Raw genomic sequence first — 22666 nt, 5'->3', positions numbered from 1 at the left:
CCGAGACTCTGCTCCCACAGCCATGAGCTCACCCACAACATCTGGTTTTCCGACAGTGGGTGTCGTGCTGGATGATTCTGGAGAAGCGCAAGGGAGAGGTGCCCTCCCGAAGTCCTTAGGGATAGGACTTGGGGGAGGAGGGGTCATAACGTGCAAGGGTATATAGCAAAAGCTCTGGAAATCCCATGGTTTTGTTTGTTTTTTGTTTAAAAAAAATTTTTTTAATGTTTATTTATTATTGAGGGACAGAGAGCATGAGCATGGGAGGGGGAGAGAGAGAGGGGGACACAGAATCCAAAGCAGGCTCCAGGCTCTGAGCCGTCAGCACAGAGCCCGACGCGGGGCTGGAACTCATAATCCGCGAGATCATGACCTGAGCCGAAGTTGGATGCCCAACCGACTGAGCCACCCAGGCTCCCCTTTTGTTTGTTTGTTTTTACTGGAAACCCCATGTGTGCTACCCAGATGTCTATTGAGTGCCAGCTTCGGAATAGTGTGAGCAAGACACACATGGTCCCTGCTTTCCAAGAGCTTACAGTAGCGGGGACGGCCAATGATGACTCATACCAACCCGACATCTTGTTGGACTCAACAGTGAGGAAAAGTCACCTTTGTTCTGACGGCAAATAACTTAAGGACCCGATTTAGGCTGAGGCGGGGAGAGAGCTCCTCTGGGCTTGTGATGGTAGGATAACATCTGAAGCCCGGATAGGAGCTGGTCAAGCCGAGGCTGGAGAGAGGGAAGAGCATTCCAGGCAGAGGGAACAGAATGGCGAAGACTCTGAGGCCAGAGTAGTGCTCAAGGGCCGGTGAGAGATGAGGCTAGTGATGTCCTGATCTGACTTATGGTCTACGATCCCTGTGGCTTCCACCCGAGGGGTGGGTTGGAAGGGGACGAGGCGAGAGGTCCTCGCCCTAGTGCTGGCTTGGGATGGATGGACGCCTGGAAGTAAAGGGAAAATGGATGGATTCAGCCATGCTTGGGAGGTGGAAGGGAATGAATTAGGGACCAATAGATTCCGGGAGTTGAGAAGGAGACCCTCTAAGTGCTTTGACAGTGTGTGGCCCTGGCAATGGCCCTCGTAGCCATCTCGCTTGGGCACAGGACCCCCCACACATCGCAGGTGCCCACAGACCCCTGGACGGGTGAGTGAATGAATGGACGCATGACTTAAGGCTCTTGGGCGTCTGCAAGCGGCAGGTTGTTCAAAGTGGCCGCTGAGCTTCATGGCGGGTCCTGGCTTCCAACAGCGTGCTCCCCAAATTGGACGTGTTCTTTTATTTATTTTTTTATTTTTTTAACATTTATTCATTTTTGAGACAGAGAGAGACAGAGAATGAACGGGGGAGGGTCAGAGAGAGGGAGACCAGAATCTGAAACAGGCTCCAGGCTCTGAGCTGTCAGCACAGAGCCCGACGCGGGGCTCAAACTCATGGACCGCGAGATCATGACCTGAGCCGAAGTCGGCTGCTTAACCGACTGAGCCACCCAGGTGCCCCTGGACGTGTTCTGTTTGAGGAATCACGAGACAAGGTCATCCCTGAAGGTCCCCACCCCTGGCATTTTCCCTGCCAGGCAGCGGTTACAGACTTAGGCGGTAAGCCTGGGTTGCACCTGGGTTCAGTCATTTACCAGCAGTGTGACTTTGGGCCCGGTGCCGCTGCTTTATTTTTCTCCCGTGTTCAATGGGGTTAATCAGAGACCTGACCTCTCGGGTGTTGTGGATTTAAAATGAGATTCACACACGTAGGTGGCCAGGATCCACTTGACCACAAAGTCCAGGCTCTTTTTTTTTTTTTTTTTTTTCTCTAACAAGGACAAGGATACACCAAGTATTCTAGACTTAATCATGTTATATAATGGACTTGTTTAAAGTTTTTAACAAGCCTGTGACATAGGTCTTGGTATTACCCCCATTTTATAGATGGGGAAACTGAGCCTCAGAGAAGTTGTTTGCCCAAGATCACGGAGCTAATAAGAGGCAGAGCCAGGATTTGAATCAGGCCATGCAGTGCAAGTATCTTTATGTTCGATCAGGGCAGCTCTTTCCCAGAGAGCTTTGGTCTATAATTAAGTCTTGCAGGAAAATAGTTGTTGTCTGTTGTCAGAGCAGGGCCCCTCCCTAGTTTCTGTCTGTCTGTCTCTTTTATTTCCTGTCCCCAATAATGTGGTTTGACAAATGTACCTGCGTCCTGGCAAAATACGTCAAACTATTTTGTGTCTTGCATGTGTTTAACATATGCAGATGATGTTATGCTGTAAATCTTGTTCTGTTTGTTTCTGTTTCTTTTGTGATGAAATGTTTCAAGACACGTAAGTTATAAAGAATCATGTAGGGGCGGCCTGGGTGTCTCAGTCGGTTGAGCGTCCTGGGCTGAGCGACTCTGGGTTTCGGTTCAGGTCATGATCTTATGGTTTGTGAGTTCGAGCCCTGCACCAGGCTCTGTGCTGACAGCGCGGAGCCTGCTTGAGATTCTCTCTTTCTCTGTCTCTGTCTCTGTCTCTCTCTGCCCCTCCCCTGCTCATCCCCTCTCTCTCTCTTTCTCAAAAAAAGAATAATGTAAATCTGACCCCCGGCAGTGGACGCACACAGGGGAACCAGCCTAAGAAACCTAGGGCCCACACCCCACCTGTGGATGCATTTCCCGGTCTGTTCCTCGGACTGGGGTATGGAAAATTTCCACATCTGCTGTGGCAAATTATGTAACCGGCTAAAAGGAAAAGGGTAGGCTGCCATCCCTGGGTGCTGGGCTTCCTTTGTTCTCCAGCCCATCGGTGACTGCTAGGGCAGGGTGTTCTTACAAACAAAGCTGTTGTTACAAGGACAGCTTTGTCCGCACTCCCGCTAACCCTGCCCTCCCATACAGAGAGGGTCCCTCCCAGGAGGTGAACCCGGACCCCACCCCCAGCTTGGCCCCGTCTAGAACAGCGCAAGGGCACAGGGCTCTCATGTACAGAGCTGCAGGGGCCATGTCTGCCCCACTCACTACTTTGTGCCTAGCACAGACCCTGGCACACAGCTGGTGCCTAATAAATGCTTGTGGAAAAGAACAGAAAAGGCGGGAGGGAAGGAGGAGGGGAGCAGACAGGCAAGACGGGCGGGAGGGAGGAAATAACGACAGAACAGCCAGTATCGGATAATGCAAGTTCCTTCAGCTGAGGACCTGGGTTCGAATCCTACCGCTGGGCATTTACTGTGACCTAGAAGCAAGTGGCGAAGACTCGAGCCCAGCTCACTTTTCCCTCTTCATGCCTCCGTCTCCCACCTGTAAAGGGGACTGGTGTGTGCCTCACAGGCTGACCAGATGAGAAGTGATCTCCATGCCTTCAATCCACAGTGCTCACAGATTTTGCTCAGAAGGGGCTCATTGAGCCTGTGAGCATGTGGGTGAACCAGCAGCACTGGGGTTCACAGCTTCTCTGATCCCCACTCCTAATCCTGCCACACCCACGGGCCGGTCCCTCCCGGCCCCTGGCAGGGCCCCCACCTCCCTGGGACCCAGGAAGAGCCTGGAGTCCGTGCCAGCCTGCCCGGAGCTGTGATGAATAAGTTGTTTATCCGCTCCCACCGCCCTCGGTGCCTGGCGGGCAGAGGCCTGCAAGGGGCAGCTGGGGGAGGGGCCGCCTCACCCTTCAACCCACTGCCCCTCCTTCCTCCCTTTCAGACCTGCTGGGTTCTAGAACCATCCACCCTACTCCTCAGTTCTGCATCAATCTCCGCCTTGAACTGCTTCCTGAGCTCTAAGCCCTCACCTTCCCCGAAGCCCCTGGATTTGGAAGCAGCAGGTCGGTGTGTTTAAAAACACAGGCTGTGAGGGGCGCCTGGGTGGCGCAGTCGGTTAAGCGTCCGACTTCAGCCAGGTCACGATCTCTCGGTCCGTGAGTTCGAGCCCCGCGTCGGGCTCTGGGCTGATGGCTCAGAGCCTGGAGCCTGTTTCCGATTCTGTGTCTCCCTCTCTCTCTGCCCCTCCCCCGTTCATGCTCTGTCTCTCTCTGTCCCAAAAATAAAATAAACGTTGAAAAAAAAAAATTAAAAAAAAAAAAAAAAAAACACAGGCTGTGAAACCATACAGATCGGGGTTCGAGCCCTGGCTGTGGACATGATGCTAAACCTCTCCCAGCCACAGCTTCTTGGCTGATCACGTGCACTGACCCTACCTACCTAATAGGGATTTCACCCTTGAGCTACCCTGAGGGACCATCCAGCCCCCTCTTCTCCAAGCCTCCAAAATGTGCCTCTCCTGGTAAGACCCTTTTTTATGAGCCTCTCTTCTGGCCCAAGAAACTAGCCTCCCTTCCCACTTTCTTGAACAAAGACTTTGCAGGTGTCTGGTCCAGTTAGGTTGGTCCGGAGCAGGATATTACCCCATTTCACAGATGACAATGGCCATGAAATCTAGGCTGATTGACTGCTGGGTGAGGGGAATCCTGGCTTCTGCTACTCAACTTCCTCCTGTATTAGGACAGAGTAAGTGTCTGAGCTGGGTCTGCCCACTACTGGCTGGCTTCCCTCTTTCCCTCCTTCTCTCTTCCCTCTTTCCCCTCCATAAATGCGGTGGACCCATGGCTGCTTGGGTCTTCCCTTCCAGGGAAGATTAGGTCTGAGAAGCTGTGAGCACCCTCCCAACAGAACTAGGCAAGGTGCAGCCCCAGGGAGAGAAGTTCAAAGTCATACTTGGCATGCGAAGGAAACGTAAGATCATAGAGCACCCCCCTGAGGCATCTTGTCTAAGTGAACATCCAGTCCCCTCTTATAGGGCTCTAAGGTCCTGTTCCTCACCCAGGGGACTTCTGTGGTTCTTACAGTTGGGAGAAGATGCTCCTGGCATCCAGTGGGTAGCTACCAGAGAGGTTGTTAAACATCCTGTGTTGCACAGGACAGCCTCCCCCACCCCATAACAAAGAGTTATTGAGGATGAGGAAACATACTCTAGGAACAAGGAACAGCCTGCCCAGGTAATCAGGCTGTTCTGTTTGCGGGAAATTACTCCCCAATCCTTACCCTGTTGATTAATCACCAAGCCCTATTGATTTTTAAAAAAAATTTTTGGAATGTTTATTTATTTTTGAAGGAGAGACAGAGTGTGAGTAGGGGAGGGACAGACAGAGAGGGAGACACAGAATCCGAAACAGTCACCAGGCTCCCAGCTGTCCTGCATAGAGGCCAGTGCGGGGCTCAAACTCACAAACCGTGAGATCATGACCTGAGCCAAAATCGGACGCTTAACCGACTGAAACACCCAGGCGCCCCAAGCACTGCTGATTTTTTTTTTTTTAATTTTTTCTTAACGTTTATTTATTTTTGAGACAGAGAGAGACAGAGCATGAACAGGGGAGGGTCAGAGAGAGAGGGAGACACAGAATCCGAAACAGGCTCCAGGCTCTGACCTGTCAGCACAAAGCCCGACGCGGGGCTCGAACTCACGGACTGCGAGATCATGACCTGAGGTGAAGTCAGCTGCTTAACCGACTGAAACTCCCAGGCGCCCCAAGCACTGCTGATTTTTAAAAAAAAATTTTTTTTAACGTTTATTGATTTTTTTTGAGACAGAGAGAGACAGCATGAACGGGGGAAGGTCAGAGAGAGGGAAACACAGAATCTGAAACAGGCTCCAGGCTCTGAGCTGGCAGCACAGAGCCCGACGTGGGGCTCGAACTCATGGACCGCGAGATCATGACCTGAGGTGAAGTCGGCCGCTTAACTGACTGATCCACCCAGGTGCCCCATGCACTGTTGATTTTAACCCCAAGTTATTTCTCACATCCTCTTGCACGCCCCTCTAGATTTCATCTAAAGTCTGTGGCATTACACGGTCACCTTCCTGCTTCTAGTCAACCTACCCTCACCCCCATTGGATCCTACAACTCCCTTGTCCATTAACCCAGAGCACAGGTGTGCCGTGGGGGCATGGCTGCCCAACAGGAGATGCTTTGAAAAAGTACGGGAGCATCTTTGCTTATGACAGTCGTTTGGGGGTACCACTGGCCTTCGGTGCATGGAGACCAGAGATGCTAGACTCCCCGAAATGCACAGAACTGCCCCCTGCAGTATGAACTTTCGAGATGTTCCAGACTTGCATGTGGGTGAACAACATGCTTATAGACTAGAGCTCTAGTGTATATGAAACACCAAGTGGTTTGTTTTTAATTTAAAATTTTTTTGATATTTGTTTATTTGTTGATTGATGTTTGTTTATTTTTGAGAGAGAGAGAGACAGAGACACAGAATCTGAAGCAGACTCCAGGCTCTGAGCTGTCAGCCCAGAGCCCAATGAGGGGCTCAAAGTCCCGAACTGCAAGATCGTGACCTGAGCCGAAGTCTGACACTTAATCAACTGAGCCCCCCAGGCGCCCCAAATTTTTTAAAGCAAAGAATGTGCCTGCTTTTCTCTTCACAGCATTGTCTCAAATATTTTTCAGTGCTCTGTCTTAAAAGCACGGTATTGCTTGGACTTTTCCATAACCATTTAAAATCACAGTAGGCTATTTGTAGTTACATTTTGGGGGAGTCAAAAACCGCACGTGGATTTTCGGCTGCATGAGACGGTCAGCACCCCAACCCCCACATTGTTGATGCTGGTGCTGTTCCTCTGCGGATTCACTTTTGATTCTGAGGTTTTGCACTAAAATGGCTTCCGACTTTCTCATTTCCCTTAAGTTCAAAACTTAGCGTAATGGGTGCAAGTATCTGACTGTTCTTGGGGTCTCCCGTGGAGTCAGCAGATCGGTGATATGTTGAAGCATTCATCAGTTTATCATAAATGGCTTTCCTTTTATTTCTTTTGGACTTAAAGCATTGTATAGATTTTTTAAAAAGTGATGTGTGAGGGCGCCTGGGTGACTCAGTCGGTTAAGCGTCTGAGTCTTGGTTTTGGCTCAGGCCATGATCTCTGGGTTTGTGAGTTTGACCCCCCCCCCCCCCCCCACCGCGTCAGGCTGCACGGAGACATCGTGGGGCCTGCTTTGATTCTCTCTTCCCTGCTCCTTCTCCGCTCCTCCCTTGCTCCTGCTCTCTCTCTCAAAATAAATAAATTGATTTAAAAATCTTTATAAAAATATTTGCTATAAAAATATTTGCTATGTTTGATGTCTGAGAAGTTGGGAATCTCTGACCCTATAAAAATCCTTTAATGACATCAAAGGGCTGAGATAGTCACCTTCATATCTGATCGGCCCCACTGCCCAGTCCCCTCTTCCTAATCTCACCTAATACTCAGGCAAGAATCTGGCGATTCCTTAAACGTGACATGCTTATTCACACCTCAGTGTGTAGATGGGGGGCAGTGTGTAGATCGTGGGGGGCATCATGAGTCTTTTCACTTCCCAGACCTCCAGAGTGGAGTCACACACTGGGAATAAGTCCATGCCCAAATCGCTTATGGTTGAAAATCACCCTTAGGAGTTTTATTAGTTTCCAATTATTGCTGCAAAAAATCACCAGAAGGTAGTGGCTTGAAACGATGCAGGGTTATTATCTTACAGTTCTGGAAGTCACATGGGTCTCCCTGGGCTAACATTAAGGTGACAACACGGCTGAATTCCTTTCGGATGCTCTAGGGTAGAATGCGTTCATTTCTGTTCCCAGCTTCTAGAAGCTGCCTGCTTTCCTTGGTTTGCGGGCCCTTTTACTCCATCTTCAAAGCCAGCAACATTGGCCCAAATCCTTCTCATGCTGGTTCTCTTTTCGGATTCTCTCTTCACTTTTAAAGACCTTTGTGGTTGCAATTATCTCACTCAGACACTTCAGGGAAAATCTCCCAATTTTAAGGAGAGCGGACTGGCAACCTTAATTCTGTTTGTAAACTCAATTGTCTTTTGGCCATGTAACTTAACATATTCACAGGTTCTGAGGATTAGAAGGTGCCCATCCTTGAGGGGGACATTCTGTTCCCCGTAGGAATCCCTTCAATTGCCCACAGAAGTACAGTATACTGAGAAACAGCCGAGGACATAGTGGTTCAAGGCATGGATTCTGGAGCAAGATTATTTGCCTTCAAGTCCTGTCTCTGCCACTTGAGCCATATTAATCTTAGACAAGTTCCCTGTGTCTCAATTTTGCCATCTGTAAAATGGGGATGAAAACAATAGTGCCCACTTTACAGGTTTGTAAACACTTAGAATGATGTAGGAGGTGCTATATATATTACAAAATATATTCAGTTTTACGGGCCTGGCCGACACTGGAACAAGACTAGTGTCCCACCGACCCTCAGACAAGATGTTGGCTCGACTCTTGCCCACCTCTGAGGTTCCTCAGAAATGGGAAATAACTCCAGGGTCTTGTTTTACTCTCAACTCTTGGTCATGTGCTCCTGAAGTGGGATGGGATGATGAAACCATCTGTACTATTCAGTTTGTTCTTAATATTTTGCCGAGCGAGTGGCTGAGTTGCTAAAAATTAGCTGTTGATTTGATGTGACTTCAAATCATTCGTTTGCTGAATGAATGAGTGAATGGATGGATGGATGGATGGGTGGGTGGGTGGATCTGCCTTCCTGGGAGATCTGTCCCCACTACACATCTCTCCACAGGTGTCCTTTTGCTTGCTCCAAGGAGGTAGCCACGCAGAGGGTGAGGAGGTAGCTCTGGTGCTGGCATCTGACCTGCTTTTGCACTTCCCGCAAGATTGAAAGTTTGCTCAGGACCATGGAGAGCAGCTCCGGCAGTCCTCAGCCCACGGAGTCCGATCCCCTGGAGGCTTTTCCCCAGAGGAGCCTGGAGCCAGGTGACATCGCGGTGTTGGTTCTGTACTTCCTCTTCGTCCTGGCTGTTGGACTTTGGGTAAGCCAGGCCAGAGGAGGCAGAGGAAGAAACTCGCCCAAGGTCGTAAAATAATTAGAACTTTAAACTTGTAAAAATACAGAGTTGACCATGGGTCAGGTGCTGTCTTAGGCACTTTCATCTCATGCTATGTCATGTAATTTGCACAGATGTCTATGAAGAAGACGCTACTGCTGTACCCATTTTATAGATAAGGACACTGAGGCTCAAAAGTGGAAACTCCTTGTATATTAGTAAGTTAGCACAGCTGGGTTAGAATCCATATCTCCTTCACTTTGAAGCCCATGTTCTTTTTTCTTTTTTAAAGCAAGCTTTTTAAAACAATGTTTTTAATGTTTTTTATTTTTGAGAGAGAGAGAGACAGAGTGTGAGCAAGGGCAGGGGAGGGACAAAGAGACAGGGAGAGACACAGAACTCAAAGTGGGCTCCAGGCTCCATGCTGTCAGCACAGAGCCCGACACGGGGCTTGAACCCACAAACTGTTGAGATCACGACCTGAGCTGAAGTCGGACGCTTAGCCGAATGAGCCACCCAGGCGCCCCAGCTTTTTTTTTTTTTTTTTTTAGGCAATACAGTCACAAGGTTCAAATAAAAGCAACTTAGGGGGGGTCTGGGTGGCTCAGTTGGTTGAGTGTCCCGACTTTTGATCTTAGCTCAGGAGTCATGATCTCAAGGTTTGTGAGTTCGAGCCCTGAGTCAGATTCTGCACTGATAGCCCGGAGCCTGCTTTGGATTCTCTCTCTCCCTTTCTCTCTGCCCTTCCCCCACTCTCTCTCTCTCAAAATAAATAAACACTAAATAAATAAATAAATAAATAAATAAATAAATAAATAAACATTAAAAAAAAACATAGTGAAAATTTCACTACTACCCTTCCCTTCATGAGTAACCACTGTTGTAACCTTGTTTGTACATTAATTTGAGTTTCCTTATGGAAATCCGAGCAAATATTATCATGTATATTTATCTCTTTCTTAAATAGGAAGTAGGTTATTATACTGTTTTTTTTTTCACCTTGCTGTTTTTCACCTATCATGATCTCTGGGATATCTTTTTTTTTTTTTTTTCAACGTTTATTTATTTTTGGGACAGAGAGAGACAGAGCATGAACGGGGAAGGGGCAGAGAGAGAGAGAGACACAGAATCGGAAACAGGCTCCAGGCTCTGAGCCATCAGCCCAGAGCCCGACGCGGGGCTCGAACTCACGGACCGCGAGATCGTGACCTGGCTGAAGTCGGACGCTTAACCGACTGCGCCACCCAGGCGCCCCTCTGGGATATCTTTTCATATCAGTGCATAGAAGCTTCCTTGTCTTTTTAAAAGTTGCACAGGATTGGGGTGCCTGGGTGGCTCCGTGCATTGAGCATAGAACTTTGGCACAGGTCATGATGTTACGGTCTGAGAGTTCAAGCCCTATGTTGGGCTCTGTGCTGACAGCACGGAGCCTGCTTGGGATTCTCTCTCCCTCTGCCCCTCTCCCCCACTCACGCTCCCTGTCTCTAAAAAAAATGCATTTATCTTATAATAAATGAGGCTGGACACCCTTACATATGTTTAAAGACCACTTCATTCCTTTCTGTGATGCACGGTTTCATATATTTTTCCCATTTTCATTAGGTTCTTGTTCTTTTACTTACCAATTTCTAGGGTTCTTTATTCTTTTAAAGTTCTTATTTGTTGAAGTAATCTCCACACCTGGCATGGGGCTCAGACTCGTGACCCCAAGATCAATAATGGCATGCCCCTCCTCTGACTGAGCCAGCCAGGTGCCCCTAGGCACTCCTTCCATGCTCAGAACATTAGTAATTTGGGGATAAGGATGCTGAAGAGAAGATACTGCTATCTGGGTTTTAGGCCATTTGGTACAAAAGACTTGAAGGCTGAGCCCCAAGGTGTCCCCACTTTGCTCCAACGATTTATACATCATTTTTCTACTCCTACCCCTTAGCTTTCCCTCCTCCAAGTCAACAAGGGGATGCAATGCTGGACGTTCCAAAGACCTTTCTCTGCACACTCCCCTGCCCTCCGCTCTTAGCAGGACATAGTGAGACGGAGGAGACATTGTTGAGAGTAAGAGTTTTCATGTCAGACAGCCTTGGGGTCAGGGTTAAGTTAGGGTGAGGTTGGAGGCACTGGGAATCGGTATTTTCACAAGAGGACCAGGAGTCTCTGATATGTTACTAGTTTGGGAACCCTGGATTTAGATAATCCCTTTCACGGAGTTCTTTATTTAAAAAAAAAAAAATTAAGTTTATTTATTTATTTTGAGAGAGAGAGAGAGAGAGAGAGAGAGAGAGAGAATATCCCAAGCAGGCTCCACGCTGTCAGCACAGAGCCCAATGTGGGGCTCGAACTCATGAACCGTGAGATCATGATCTGAGCTGGAGGACACTTAACCTGCTGAGCCACCAAAGTGCCCCGGGAGTTCTTTATTTAAAAAAAATACTTCCTGTGTCAGGAATGAACCGGAATGAGCCTCAGGTTCTGTTTTCTATAGCAAGGTCATTTGCAGGGATGAAAAGATACCATTTCCTGCCATGTCCTATCCAGTAAGAATCCCCTCACCAGCGTTCGCACCCAGGCTCAGAGACGTGCAACTGCTTGCCAAGATCAGACAAGCCACTTAGCAGCCGAAATGTGTCTATTCGAACACCTTCGATGCTTAGAAGCTCACTCCTTCTAAAGACAGTTTTGTTGGCCGGCTAAGGACATGGGCTCCCAAGGCTGACCTGGACCTGAATTCCCGGCACTTCCGCTCTCAGGAAACAATGGCACTAGAGTGACTTTACTTCTGAGTCTCATTTTCTTCGTCTGTTAGATGGGCCTCATGATACCAACTTCATAGGAGTTTGTAAGGATTAACATGAGATAAAGCGCAGAGATGCTTAGGCGTGTCTGATGGCTGTGCTCCTGTGACACTATGTAGCACTAACACTCAATAAATGGTGCCTCTTATGAGCTATCCTAGCGATGAGCATGGGTTGAAAACTCAGACATGTAAGGGAGCCATAAGCAGGGGTTGTATTGACCTGAAGAATTTGTCTCCTCTAAAGCATTCAAATTAAAATCTTAAACCGTGGGTCCAAAGCACCCTATATTTGCTGTCCAGATCTGGCCTGCTGGACTCCCAGTTGGTTTTCCATGGCTTTGGCACTTCTGGATGCCTCTGACTGTTACCCACCCTTCTTCTTTGTTTCAGTCCACAGTGAAGACCAAAAGAGACACAGTGAAAGGCTACTTCCTAGCTGGAGGGGACATGGTGTGGTGGCCAGTAAGTGGTCTTTGGTTCAATTGAAGTCACTTCTTCACATGCTGATGGTCTGTCTAGCCTTTGGTCTCTCAGGACCCGGGTTGCACGTTGTGTGAAGTCACAGTCTAGAGAAGGCTTAGCTCCAGCTCAATCAGTTAGGCTGGTTTCAGGTATGGTTGAGTGCAAGGGCTCAAGTGATATCATTAGGACCTGGTTTCCATCCCTCCCTCTCTTCCTCTCTTTAACCTTTCCTTCCTCCCTCCCTCCCTCTTTCCTTCCCTCTCTCCCTTCCTTCCTTCCTTCCTTCCTTCCTTCCTTCCTCCCTTCCTTTCCTTCATATCAATTTCTCTTCTTCTGGATGAGCGCTATTCCCCAAACAGAGTCAACTTCATGGCAACAAGATAGCAGACTTTGCTCTAGACTTCTCATCCTCTCAAGTCCCAGTGCATGGAAGAGCATGGAAAATATCTCATCTCTGACTGTGTCCCATGCCCACCTCTGTGCCAGTCACTGTGACCAGGGCAGTTTGATGTGCTAATTGGCTCAAGCCTGGGTCACACACTCAATGCCTGAGCTGGGGCGGGGAGTGGGGGGGTGGAGCTTGGAACCTGTCCTCAAGCATATGCCATGAGATGGGAAGGGGCTAGAAACCCTTACTGGGACAAGGCGGAATGGATGTTGAAAACACAAATAACAAACACAGCAGTCCAATTGGTGTTTTCTTCTTGAGTGGACCTCAGGGCATTGCCAAATACAGCATGCACGTGCACACACGCATATACACGCACACACACGCACCCAGGTGTCTATGGGCCTGCCTACGTCATGGATGGTCAGGGATAATAGTTTACTTAGCATCTCCTGAAATAAGAGTGGAATCTTTGAACTAAGAAGAGGAAGGACCGCTCCCATTCGCACTGAGTCCAAAAGATGTAGGGTTTAAGGTGCAGAGAGACAAGTGGTATCTGAGCCCCTGATCAGTGAAATGTGTGGAGACAATGACCATACTGTTCTCAAAAGGTACCAACGACATGCTTTGCGTTATATGTTCAACAAATTCCCTAAAAATAATATATTCACCGAGGAGGATGTCTGGCACTCTGTCCAACACATCAGTAAGCTGGTCTTCACCCTCAAGGAGCTTGTATTCGAGTGTTTCCCAAAGTATGAGGAACAGTCGCTCTAAGATTTTCCAGCTGCACACTGACATAGCGTTAAATAACGTCAGATCGCATAGTGTGAACCTCATCCCTTTCCTATTCTACGTCACTCCTCCTGACTGCATAAAAGAAAAAGTCACAGTTTGGTGCTAATATACCTTTATCAGTCTTTCATCGCTGACCAAGCTCTATGTTTAATCAAGAGACTATAGGCCTCAGTGAGAGAAACTAGCTAGGATTTGATAACGGAGATGGTGTCCCAGTTCCAGATTCTTAGGAGAGAAAATGTAATTTACCTACTTTGGGCCAAGTAACTGGGGGTGTCTGGTTCAATCTGTTGAGACCAGGGATTGGGGCCATTGAGTATAGGCTTGGCCACTTAATGTTCTACCAGAAGGAGAACTATTTACTTTGCCAAGGTAGAAACAGAACTGGGATATATAACAAAGGCTTCCTGATTCTCCTCATGAAGCACCTTCCACAATACCTGTCGTCCTTTCCCCCAGGGACGATGCATACAGTTGTTCGTGTTGTGCACTGCACTACCCTATGGGGTAAGATTCACATTTTAGGCATCATAAAGATGCATACTTACTGTGCCAATAACTGATAGATGGAAGTAAGAGAGTTTTGGGGAAGACGAGTCTTTCTAATTTGAAAAAAAGGAAGATGCCAGATGGGCTAGGAATGGCCCTGCCTTCTCTATTTCTCCTTCTGTCTTGGTCCCTTTGGAGCACGGGAAGAACTGGGGGTGAGGAGAAGATACTGTAGACCTTGGCTCCAGGATCTGACTTGTCTGTCTCCCTACAGGTGGGTGCGTCCTTGTTTGCCAGCAATGTTGGAAGTGGGCATTTTGTAGGCCTGGCAGGGTCGGGTGCTGCTGCGGGCCTTTCCGTAACTGCTTATGAGTTGAATGTAAGTATCTTACCAGGGGTGTCTACAGCTCACCCTTTGCCCAGTAGGTGACCCTGGGGGACAGTGTGAATGCCCCATACTTGTAAAAATGGAGCAGTACTTCACGAGGAGACAAGCAGGAAGCATCAAGGGTACCCCTCGCCAGCTAAAACTAGTTTGACCCGCAGGCTTCTGGCTTGCGTGGGTGTGCTCGGTGCTGGCCGGTAAGGTCAGGATCCTAATAAACCACTGCGTGGGAGAAGAGGGCTCCGAATCCCTTCCCTGCGGATGCAGAAGCCAGAAGGTGTCCCGGGACCAGAGGGTTTTTCTGTGTATCACAAAAAGCAGGTGACATCTGTGGTGTGGTGCTTTGACCTATCTTGCCCGGATGCCCAAGAGCGAGGACGCACTGTCCTATGGAGCAGGGCTCATGAAGGATCTGATTTTCACTGAGGAGGAGGGCTTGCACTGTTAGTGGTGGTTTTCATCTTCATAGTGACTAACTTTCTTTGAAACAAATGATTTATTTATTTATTTATTTATTTATTTATTTATTTATTTATTTATTTATTTTATTTATAGATAAGCTCTATGCCCAACAGGGGGCGTGACCTTACAACTCCTAGATCAAGAGTCATATGCTCCACTGACTGAGCCAGCCAGTTTATTTATTTTGAGAGAGAGAGAGAGAATGTGAGCAGGGGAGGGGCAGAGAAAGAGAGAGAGAATCCCAAGCAGACTCTGCACCATCGGTGTAGAACCCACTGCAGGTCTTGAACTCGTGAACTCTGACCTGAGCCGAAAGCAAGAGTTGGACCCTAACCTACTGAGCCACCCAGGCGCTGTGTGACTAATATTTTTAAAGGGCTCATTCTACCCTGCGGCCTACACGACACGCGTTACCGTATGGTGGGATCCCTTACAAAGCCCAACCTGGCTCAACGAGGAAGGGGATACGCCTGGAGGAAGGGGGAGGACGTGAGGTTTAGGGTGACACTGGATGAGGAGTCACGGAAAAGCTTCTATTTCCACTCTTCCCTCCTTCGTCCCCTTCTGCCACTTAAACGTGGAAATATGATGGTCCGGGGAAGGTGAGGTACGCAGACTGAACCTGAGGTGGAGCCAGGCCTGGCTACCTCCAGGGGCAGAGGGAGATCCAGATGAGCGCCTTGAGGTTGGCGGGGGCCGAGTCCTGACTCTCTTTTCCCCGGGCAGGGCTTGTTCTCCGTGCTGATGTTGGCCTGGATCTTCCTGCCCATCTACATCGCTGGTCAGGTGAGTGTGGGGGAGTCGGGGTGCCGTGGGCTGAGAAACCCTTTGGGAGGGTCACCCCTGCGTTCCCTCCTTCCCCCTTGACAACCTCCCTTAGTCCCCGGGAGGTCGGTCCCCGCATGGCGAGGGACGCCGCACAGGTGAGACCAGGGGAGCCCCGCCCTTGGCAGCTCCCACCTGGTGACCGATGATGAAGATGCACATGGGCTGGAGGAGACGGGAGCCCAGAAGCATCTGTTTTCAATGCGAACACACCGGTGTGAGGCTCGTGGTGTCTTTGACGTGTGTAGGCGGTAACATATTACTGCTTTTCTTCCTTTGCACACAGAGCTGTAAAAACTGAGTTCTTTTCTGGCAGATGCGAAGGGTCAAAATGTTTGTTCCCAAATAACAATGCTGTTTTAGACTTAAAATATCTATCTATCTCTCTATATCTATATCTATCTATATATGTATATACACATACATACATACATACATATGTGTATATGTTTTTAAGTTTATTTGAGAGAGAGAGAAAGAGAGAGCATGAGCAGGGAGAGAGAAAATCCCAAGCAGACTTCATGCTGTCATGCTGTCTGTGTAGAGCCCAATACAGAGCCCGAACTCACCAAATGTGAGATCATGACAGCTGAAATCAAGAGTCGGACATTTATGGGGCGCCCGGGTGGCTTAGTCGGTTAAGCGTCCAACTTTGGCTCAGGTTGTTTGAGCCCCGCGTCGGGCTCTGTGCTGACAGCTCGGAGCCTGGAGCCTGCTTCGGATTCTGTGTCTCCTTCTCTCCCTGCCCCTCCCCTGCTCTTGCTTTCTCTCTCGCTCTCTCTCTCTCTCCAAGATTAAACATTAAAATTAAAAGCAAAAAAGAATCGGACGTTTAACTGACTGAACCACCAGGCACCCCTGCTTTAGACTATTTTGAAAAAGTAGTTTAAAAATGGTTTCTGATCTGACAGCTTTATGTCATTCATACTGTCTAGATTTAATTCTGCTCCAAAGGTTCTACCACACGGGGCAAGATCATACTCAGGAAGTAAACTGAGTAAACTCAGGCAAAAACTGATTTTAACTTTTGATTATGGCAATTAAAAACTACACAAAGTAGGGGCGCCTGGGTGGCTCAGTTGGTTAAGCGTCCAACTCTTGATACTGACTCAGGTCATGATCTCACAGTTTGTGAGTTCAACCCTTGCATCAGGTTCTGTGCTGACCGTGTGGAGCCTGCTTCGGATTCTCTCTCTCTGCCTTCCCCTGCTCTCTCACTCTCTTAAAATAAATAAACTTAGAAAAATATTTAAAGAAACTTAAAAGAAAAAATCTACCCACTCCATTTTTTTTTTAATTTTTTTTTTTAACGTTTATTTATTTTTGAGACAGAGACAGCATGAACGGGGGAGGGTCAGAGAGAGGGAGACACAGATTCTGAAACAGGCTCCAGGCTCTGAGCTGTCAGCACTGAGCCCAACACGGGGCTCGAACTCACAAACTGTGAGATCATGACCTGAGCTGAAGTCAGCCGCTTAACCGACTGAGCCACCCAGGCGCCCCAACCCATTCCATTTTTATTGGGAAATAAATACATTGAAAACGTGATAAAACACAAATGCACAGCTTAATAAACTATCGTAAAATAAACACCTGGATCAAGACATAAAACCTAACCTCCCCCGTGTGCTTTTAGCACGTGACCATGCTTCCTTTCTCCTTGAAGTTCATCTAGTTAACTCCTTTGCTTTTCTTTGCAGGTTTCATTATGCATAATTAGACAGTTGGTTTAATTTACTTTTGAAAAAACGTATATGGGATCAGGGTAACATATTCGTTCGTTAGTGATGCGTTAATTTTTTTTTTTTTTTTTTTTTTTTTGCTGTGTAGTGTTCTATAGTATGACCACAGCCCGTGTGTCCATGTGTTTGTCCATTCTTTTGTTCGTGGGCATTTAGGTTGTTCCCAGTGTTAGGCTGTGATGGTAATGCTCCCGTGAGCATTTATACAAGTGTCCTGAGGCACGTAAACAGGTGTTTATGGAGAGTGTCTACCTATGAGTGTCTGGGCTATTGGGTATGTTTGTCTGGCTTTGCTACGTACTCCCCCAATATCCCCCAGAGTATTTCTATCAGCTTAGAGTCCCAACAGCAGTGTCTGCAAATTCCCTTGGCTCCATTGCTTCACATCCTTGCCAACACTTGGTATTTTCCAACTTTAAAATTCCTGCTAATCTCAATGCACTTTCGACTGACAATTCTATTATTTTTTTTGGCCCTTTGGATTTCCTCTTTGGGGAAGTCACTTGTCTGGGGCTTTTGCCAACCTTTTTTAAAATTATTATTAGGTGAGGGGCGCCTGGGTGGCTCAGTCGGTTGAGCGTCCGACTTCGGCTCAGGTCATGATCTCGCGGTCTGTGAGTTTGAGCCCCGCGTCGGGCTCTGAGCTGTCAGCTCAGAGCCTGGAGCCTGTTTCAGATTCTGGGTCTCCTCTCTCTCTCTGTCCCTCCTCCACTCTTGCTCTGTCTCTCTCTGTCAAAAATAAATAAACATTAAAATAAATAAATAAATAAAATTATTGTTAGGTTATAGAGCTTCTTATTTATTTGTAGAGGGTCTTTATATATTCTGGAAACAAGCCCTTGGGGTGGTTTTATGTGTTGCAAATGTATATATCTATCTTTTTCTACTCTGTGGTTTGCCTTTCCAGTCTCTTAATGATGTTTTTGATACGCAGTTCTCAATTGCAATGTAGTCACATTTATCACTTTTTCCTATCTTTCATGTTCTGTTTAAAAAATATTTTCCTACTCCAAGGTCATAAAGATATTTTCCTATATTGCCTTTTAGAACTTTTCACATTTAAGTCAATTATCCATGTAACACTGATTTTTGTCCACCGTTGTTTGAGAATGGGATAAGGCTAACGCCACCCATCAGGAAACTTACAGACCAGTTGTATGTGTGATCCGTTCATTCATTCATTGATTGAAGATGCATTTATTGAGCCAAATCTCAGCTGCATGCCAGGTCCCATTAGTTCCCCATCCTCACCTTGTGATGCGACCATTACAATGCTTTCCCTTCTTGCTGGAAATTTCTTTTTCATTCACAGGGAGGTTACCTCCTGTTCATCTTTCAAATCCTACTTTAAGCAATAATTCCTCCAAAAAAGCCCCTCTGACCTCCCTGATGAGGTTAAATTTCCTTCTTCATCTTATTGTGGCCTTTGCTGCTTTGCATTAGCTCATGTGGCTATTAAACTCAGATGTCTCCCAATAGACTGTGTGCCTCTTCTAGTAAACCAAGCTTTCTCAGTCTCAGGGGGGTACTCTGCATTATAGGGTGTTCGCAGCATGCCTGGTCTCTACCAAGTAGATGCTGGCAGCACCCCACACCCCAAATTGTGACAGCCAAGTCGTCTCCAGGCGTTGCCAAACATTCCCTAGGGAGGTACAAAATCGTCCTCGGTTGAGAACCACTTTCCTAGACTGTGTGCGTCTCCCATTAGATTGTAAGCTCTAGGAGAGTGGGAACCATTTCTGTTCTCTCCTAGAGTTGTGCCTGGTACACAGGAGATGTGCAATTAAATATTGTTGAAATAACTTAGCAGCAGGATCTTTGATGGATTCAGAAGGAAGAACATGAGGAATGAGCTAACACCCAAGAGAAGAGGCACTGGTTAGGGACCAGAAGTCTTGGTCAGATCCCAAAGCATCACGAGAGTTAGCAAGTGAGAGGGCTGTACTGATGAACATTTGGGGCATCGGAGGTGAATGGGGTCCTGGGGCTGACGAGGCCTAGGTGTGGGTCAGGGAAGTGGGGGCTGGAGCAGAAATGCCCCATTCTTGCGGGGGCTGAACAGACTGAGAAACCATGCAAGGTGTCCCATGTGGGTTCTCTGCATTGTCCCTGTGGCTGCTTCCACACTGGGAAAGGGTCTCCAAGAAAAGGAAGACCTTGAAGGAGCTGGAACCCCCTTGAGTCCTGGGCAGGGCCCTGGGGAAGGCTGGACGTAGGGGGCGGGGGTTTCGGAGGAAGAGGGAGGAGATTTACATGAGGAGGAAGTATGGCAGTCTGGATGGGATGGGGTGGGGGAGACAGTATGCAGGTCCCGGAAGCCCCTTGCCGTCCTCTGCCCCAGGAAATAGGGGGTCTGGGGGGGGGGCCACAAGCAGCGAGGCCTCAGGAACTAGGGTGCTCATCCCCCCAGGGCAGCAGTCATTTACTGCATTTATTTCTTATTCTTTTTTGTTTGTTTGTTTGTTAGTAGGCTCCACGTCCAACGTGGGCTCGAACTCATGACCCTGAGATCAAGAGTCGCATGTTCTACCAACTGAGCCAGCCAGGCACCCCTGCATTTACTTCTTTTTAACATTCACCCAGCTACAACCAGAGGGTGGTTCCTGTGCTGCCTGTGGGCCGTCCCTCACCTCTTTGGCTCTGTCTGCTGTCTGTCTTTCTCAACCTTGCTTGCTGGCAGATTGCCTTTTTAGCTCCTTGACAGCTTAACAGCTGTGGTCACAGACAGTAAATCTGCCAGGGAAGCCCGCTCCTCTCACCTGAACGGACTGAGGCTCTTCGTGTCCTCTCTAATCAGCTGTCACACCATCACCACGGGCACATCCGTTCAGTACTGGTTGAATGTCCCCATGCGTTATTCCTTGATAGAGTGTCAGTGCATGTGCTTCTGGAAAATCTCTGTTGTAGGTACCTTGCTGCAAAACCAGGGGAAGACATGAGAGTCAGAGTTCCAGATTGTTCTCTGGGGGAGATGGGCAGGAAAGAGAAGCTTTTTTTCTTTTTTCCTATTTGAAAATGCCCATTTATTCCTGGAGTTCTTTTTTTGTTTGTTTGTTTGGCCAATATTTTAATGTGAGAAGACTTTCAAGCATACATCGAAGTGGAAATAATTTTGCAGCATACACCCTTGGGTTCTTGAATACCCAGATTACCATTAGCCATTTATAATTCTTATTTATTTATTAAAATTTTTTTAATGTTTATTCATTTTTGAGAGACAGAAAGAGACAGAACGTGAGTGGGGAGGGGCAGAGAGAGAGAGAGAGACACAGAATCGGAAGCAGGCTCCAGGCTCTGAGGTGTCAGCACAGAGCCTGACTTGGGGCTCGAACCCCAGAGGTGAGATCATGACCTGAGCAGAAGTCGGATGCTTAACCGACTGAGCCACCCAGGTGCCCCAACTATTTGCTATTCTTGAACCGAGTCTAGCCATCCAGTCTTTCCCAGTATCCCTTCACAATCTGACCTCGGAATGGATGGTTTGCCATTCATGAGCTTGTGGTGGGGGACCTGTTAGTTTTCTCCTCCCTGGGTTAGACTTGGGGATACCCAAGCAGCAACAGCCTGGAGGAGAGGCTGCAAACATTTCTGCAAATATCTTTATAACTGTGTCCTTCCCCATCCAAGATCTAGTACCTCACGGAAGAGCCATTGGTTTGATGTCACAGTGTCTCAACTGCAAGTCTGGGGCTAGAGTACAGTGCGGGTGAGGAGATTGGGAAAGAACATGCCAAACCCTCAACAGTGGTTTTCAGCAGCACACCCCAGTCACTTGGGTGCCCATATGGTAATGACGTCTGACTTTGGACCACCCAGCCTGGGGCATAGGGAGCCGCCATGATTCAGTGCCCCCCCTCATCTTTCTGCCAACCCTGGAGCCTGCTATTAGAATCCCCTGCTTTTGCTGGTAACCTGCCCGAAGGTTTAAATCTTGTTTTTTTGTTTTTTTTTTTTTTTAATTTTTTTTTTCAACGTTTATTTATTTTTGGGATAGAGTGAGACAGAGCATGAACGGGGGAGGGGCAGAGAGAGAGGGAGACACAGAATCAGAAACAGGCTCCAGGCTCTGAGCCATCAGCCCAGAGCCTGACGCGGGGCTCGAACTCACAGAGCGCGAGATCGTGACCTGGCTGAAGTCGGACGCTTAACCGACTGCGCCACCCAGGCGCCCCTAAATCTTGTTTTAATGTTTATTTTTGAGAGAGAGATACAGAGCATGAAATGGGGAGGGGCAGAGAGAGAGAGGGAGACACAGAATCTGAAGCAGGCTCCAGGCTCTGAGCTGTCACCACAGAGCCCAATGCAGGGCTCAACCTCACAACATGGGATCATGACCAGATCTGGAGTAGGACAGTTCACCGAGTGAGCCACCCAGGTGCCCCCTGACCAAAGGATTAGAATAGAGCAATTCCCCAAAGTTTGGAACCTGGACGAATGGAGATTCTTGAGATGCTTTTAGGTGTCAGACATGGGACCCGCCACACTGAGTCACGTGATGGAGTTATTTCCTTTTCTGTTGTCTTTCACTTGTTTGATGAGCTCAAGGGGAAAGCCTTACATTGGTCCTAGCCTGTCTTCAAGACCAATCCAACACTTCTCCAGCATTCTTTTTCTGTTTTAAAAAAAACTCAGGGGGGCGCCTGGGTGGCGCCGTCGGTTAAGCGTCCGACTTCAGCCAGGTCACGATCTCGCGGTCCGGGAGTTCGAGCCCCGCGTCGGGCTCTGGGCTGATGGCTCGGAGCCTGGAGCCTGTTTCCGATTCTGTGTCTCCCTCTCTCTCTGCCCCTCGCCCGTCCATGCTCTGTCTCTCTCTGTCCCAAAAATAAAAATAAACGTTGAAAAAAAATTAAAAAAAAAAAAACAAAAAAAACCTCAGGGCCCAGAGTCTTTGATGTTGCCAGAAAGGAATAGAAAATAATGAATTGTTTTACTACCCGGTGTTTATTTTTGCTGGTTCTCTTAAATTTAGGGTTGATTTTCCATTTATGATGGTGATTTGAAGTTTAGGTAAATGTATTTAACTGTTTAGATGAGCTGGTTGAAAGGAAAACATTAAGTAACTGATAAGAGATAGCAAACTTTGGGATGGGATTGGTAGTTGGGTACATCCCCCGGCACAGAACCCCAATTCCTCCACACCCCACCCCTCTGCCCCCATTTTCTCCTCCCTTCTTAGGCCTATGATCAAGAAGGCCATTGGTGCTGCTGAGTTTGGGGAGGAGGGAAGGGCCAGTGCCCTGAGACCATGTGCCCAAAGTCAGGTATGTGGTGACCACTGAGCTCTGGCCCCTAGGTCACCACGATGCCAGAATACCTGAGGAAACGCTTTGGTGGCAACAGGATCCCCATCATCTTGGCTGTGCTCTACCTGTTTATCTACATCTTCACCAAGATCTCGGTAAGGTGGGGACATAGCCCAGCCGTGTACCTGTGGCATGGTGAGAAGATCAACTACAGCCACTGCTTGGGAGTGTGTCCTCCGTGTGCACTTCCTCCTCCTGTGGGGCAGGCTTCCGGGAGGTTA

General features: G+C 48.0%; 1 protein-coding gene across 9 annotated transcripts in view; it reads left to right on the top strand.

The window, feature by feature from the left end:
* Positions 1–8647: 8647 nt before the first annotated feature.
* The window catches only part of SLC5A11 (solute carrier family 5 member 11), a 38683-nt gene continuing 24664 nt past the window's right edge, over positions 8648–22666 (top strand). For 4 of the 9 annotated variants that reach the window (XM_047838644.1, XM_047838637.1, XM_047838641.1 and 1 more), the window contains exons 1-5: positions 8648–8782; positions 11982–12053; positions 14003–14107; positions 15302–15361; positions 22436–22540. In XM_047838644.1, coding sequence (XP_047694600.1) covers positions 8648–8782; positions 11982–12053; positions 14003–14107; positions 15302–15361; positions 22436–22540 — 477 coding nt within the window. Of the gene's footprint in view, positions 8783–11981; positions 12054–14002; positions 14108–15301; positions 15362–22435; positions 22541–22666 lie in introns of those variants that run through there. The other 5 variants (XM_047838639.1, XM_047838645.1, XM_047838638.1 and 2 more) reach the window with 3 other exon arrangements.

Source organism: Prionailurus viverrinus, chromosome E3, assembly GCF_022837055.1.
Source record: "Prionailurus viverrinus isolate Anna chromosome E3, UM_Priviv_1.0, whole genome shotgun sequence".
In the NCBI taxonomy this organism is placed as follows: Eukaryota; Metazoa; Chordata; class Mammalia; order Carnivora; family Felidae; genus Prionailurus; species Prionailurus viverrinus.
This window is presented reverse-complemented; position numbering and strand designations above follow the sequence as displayed.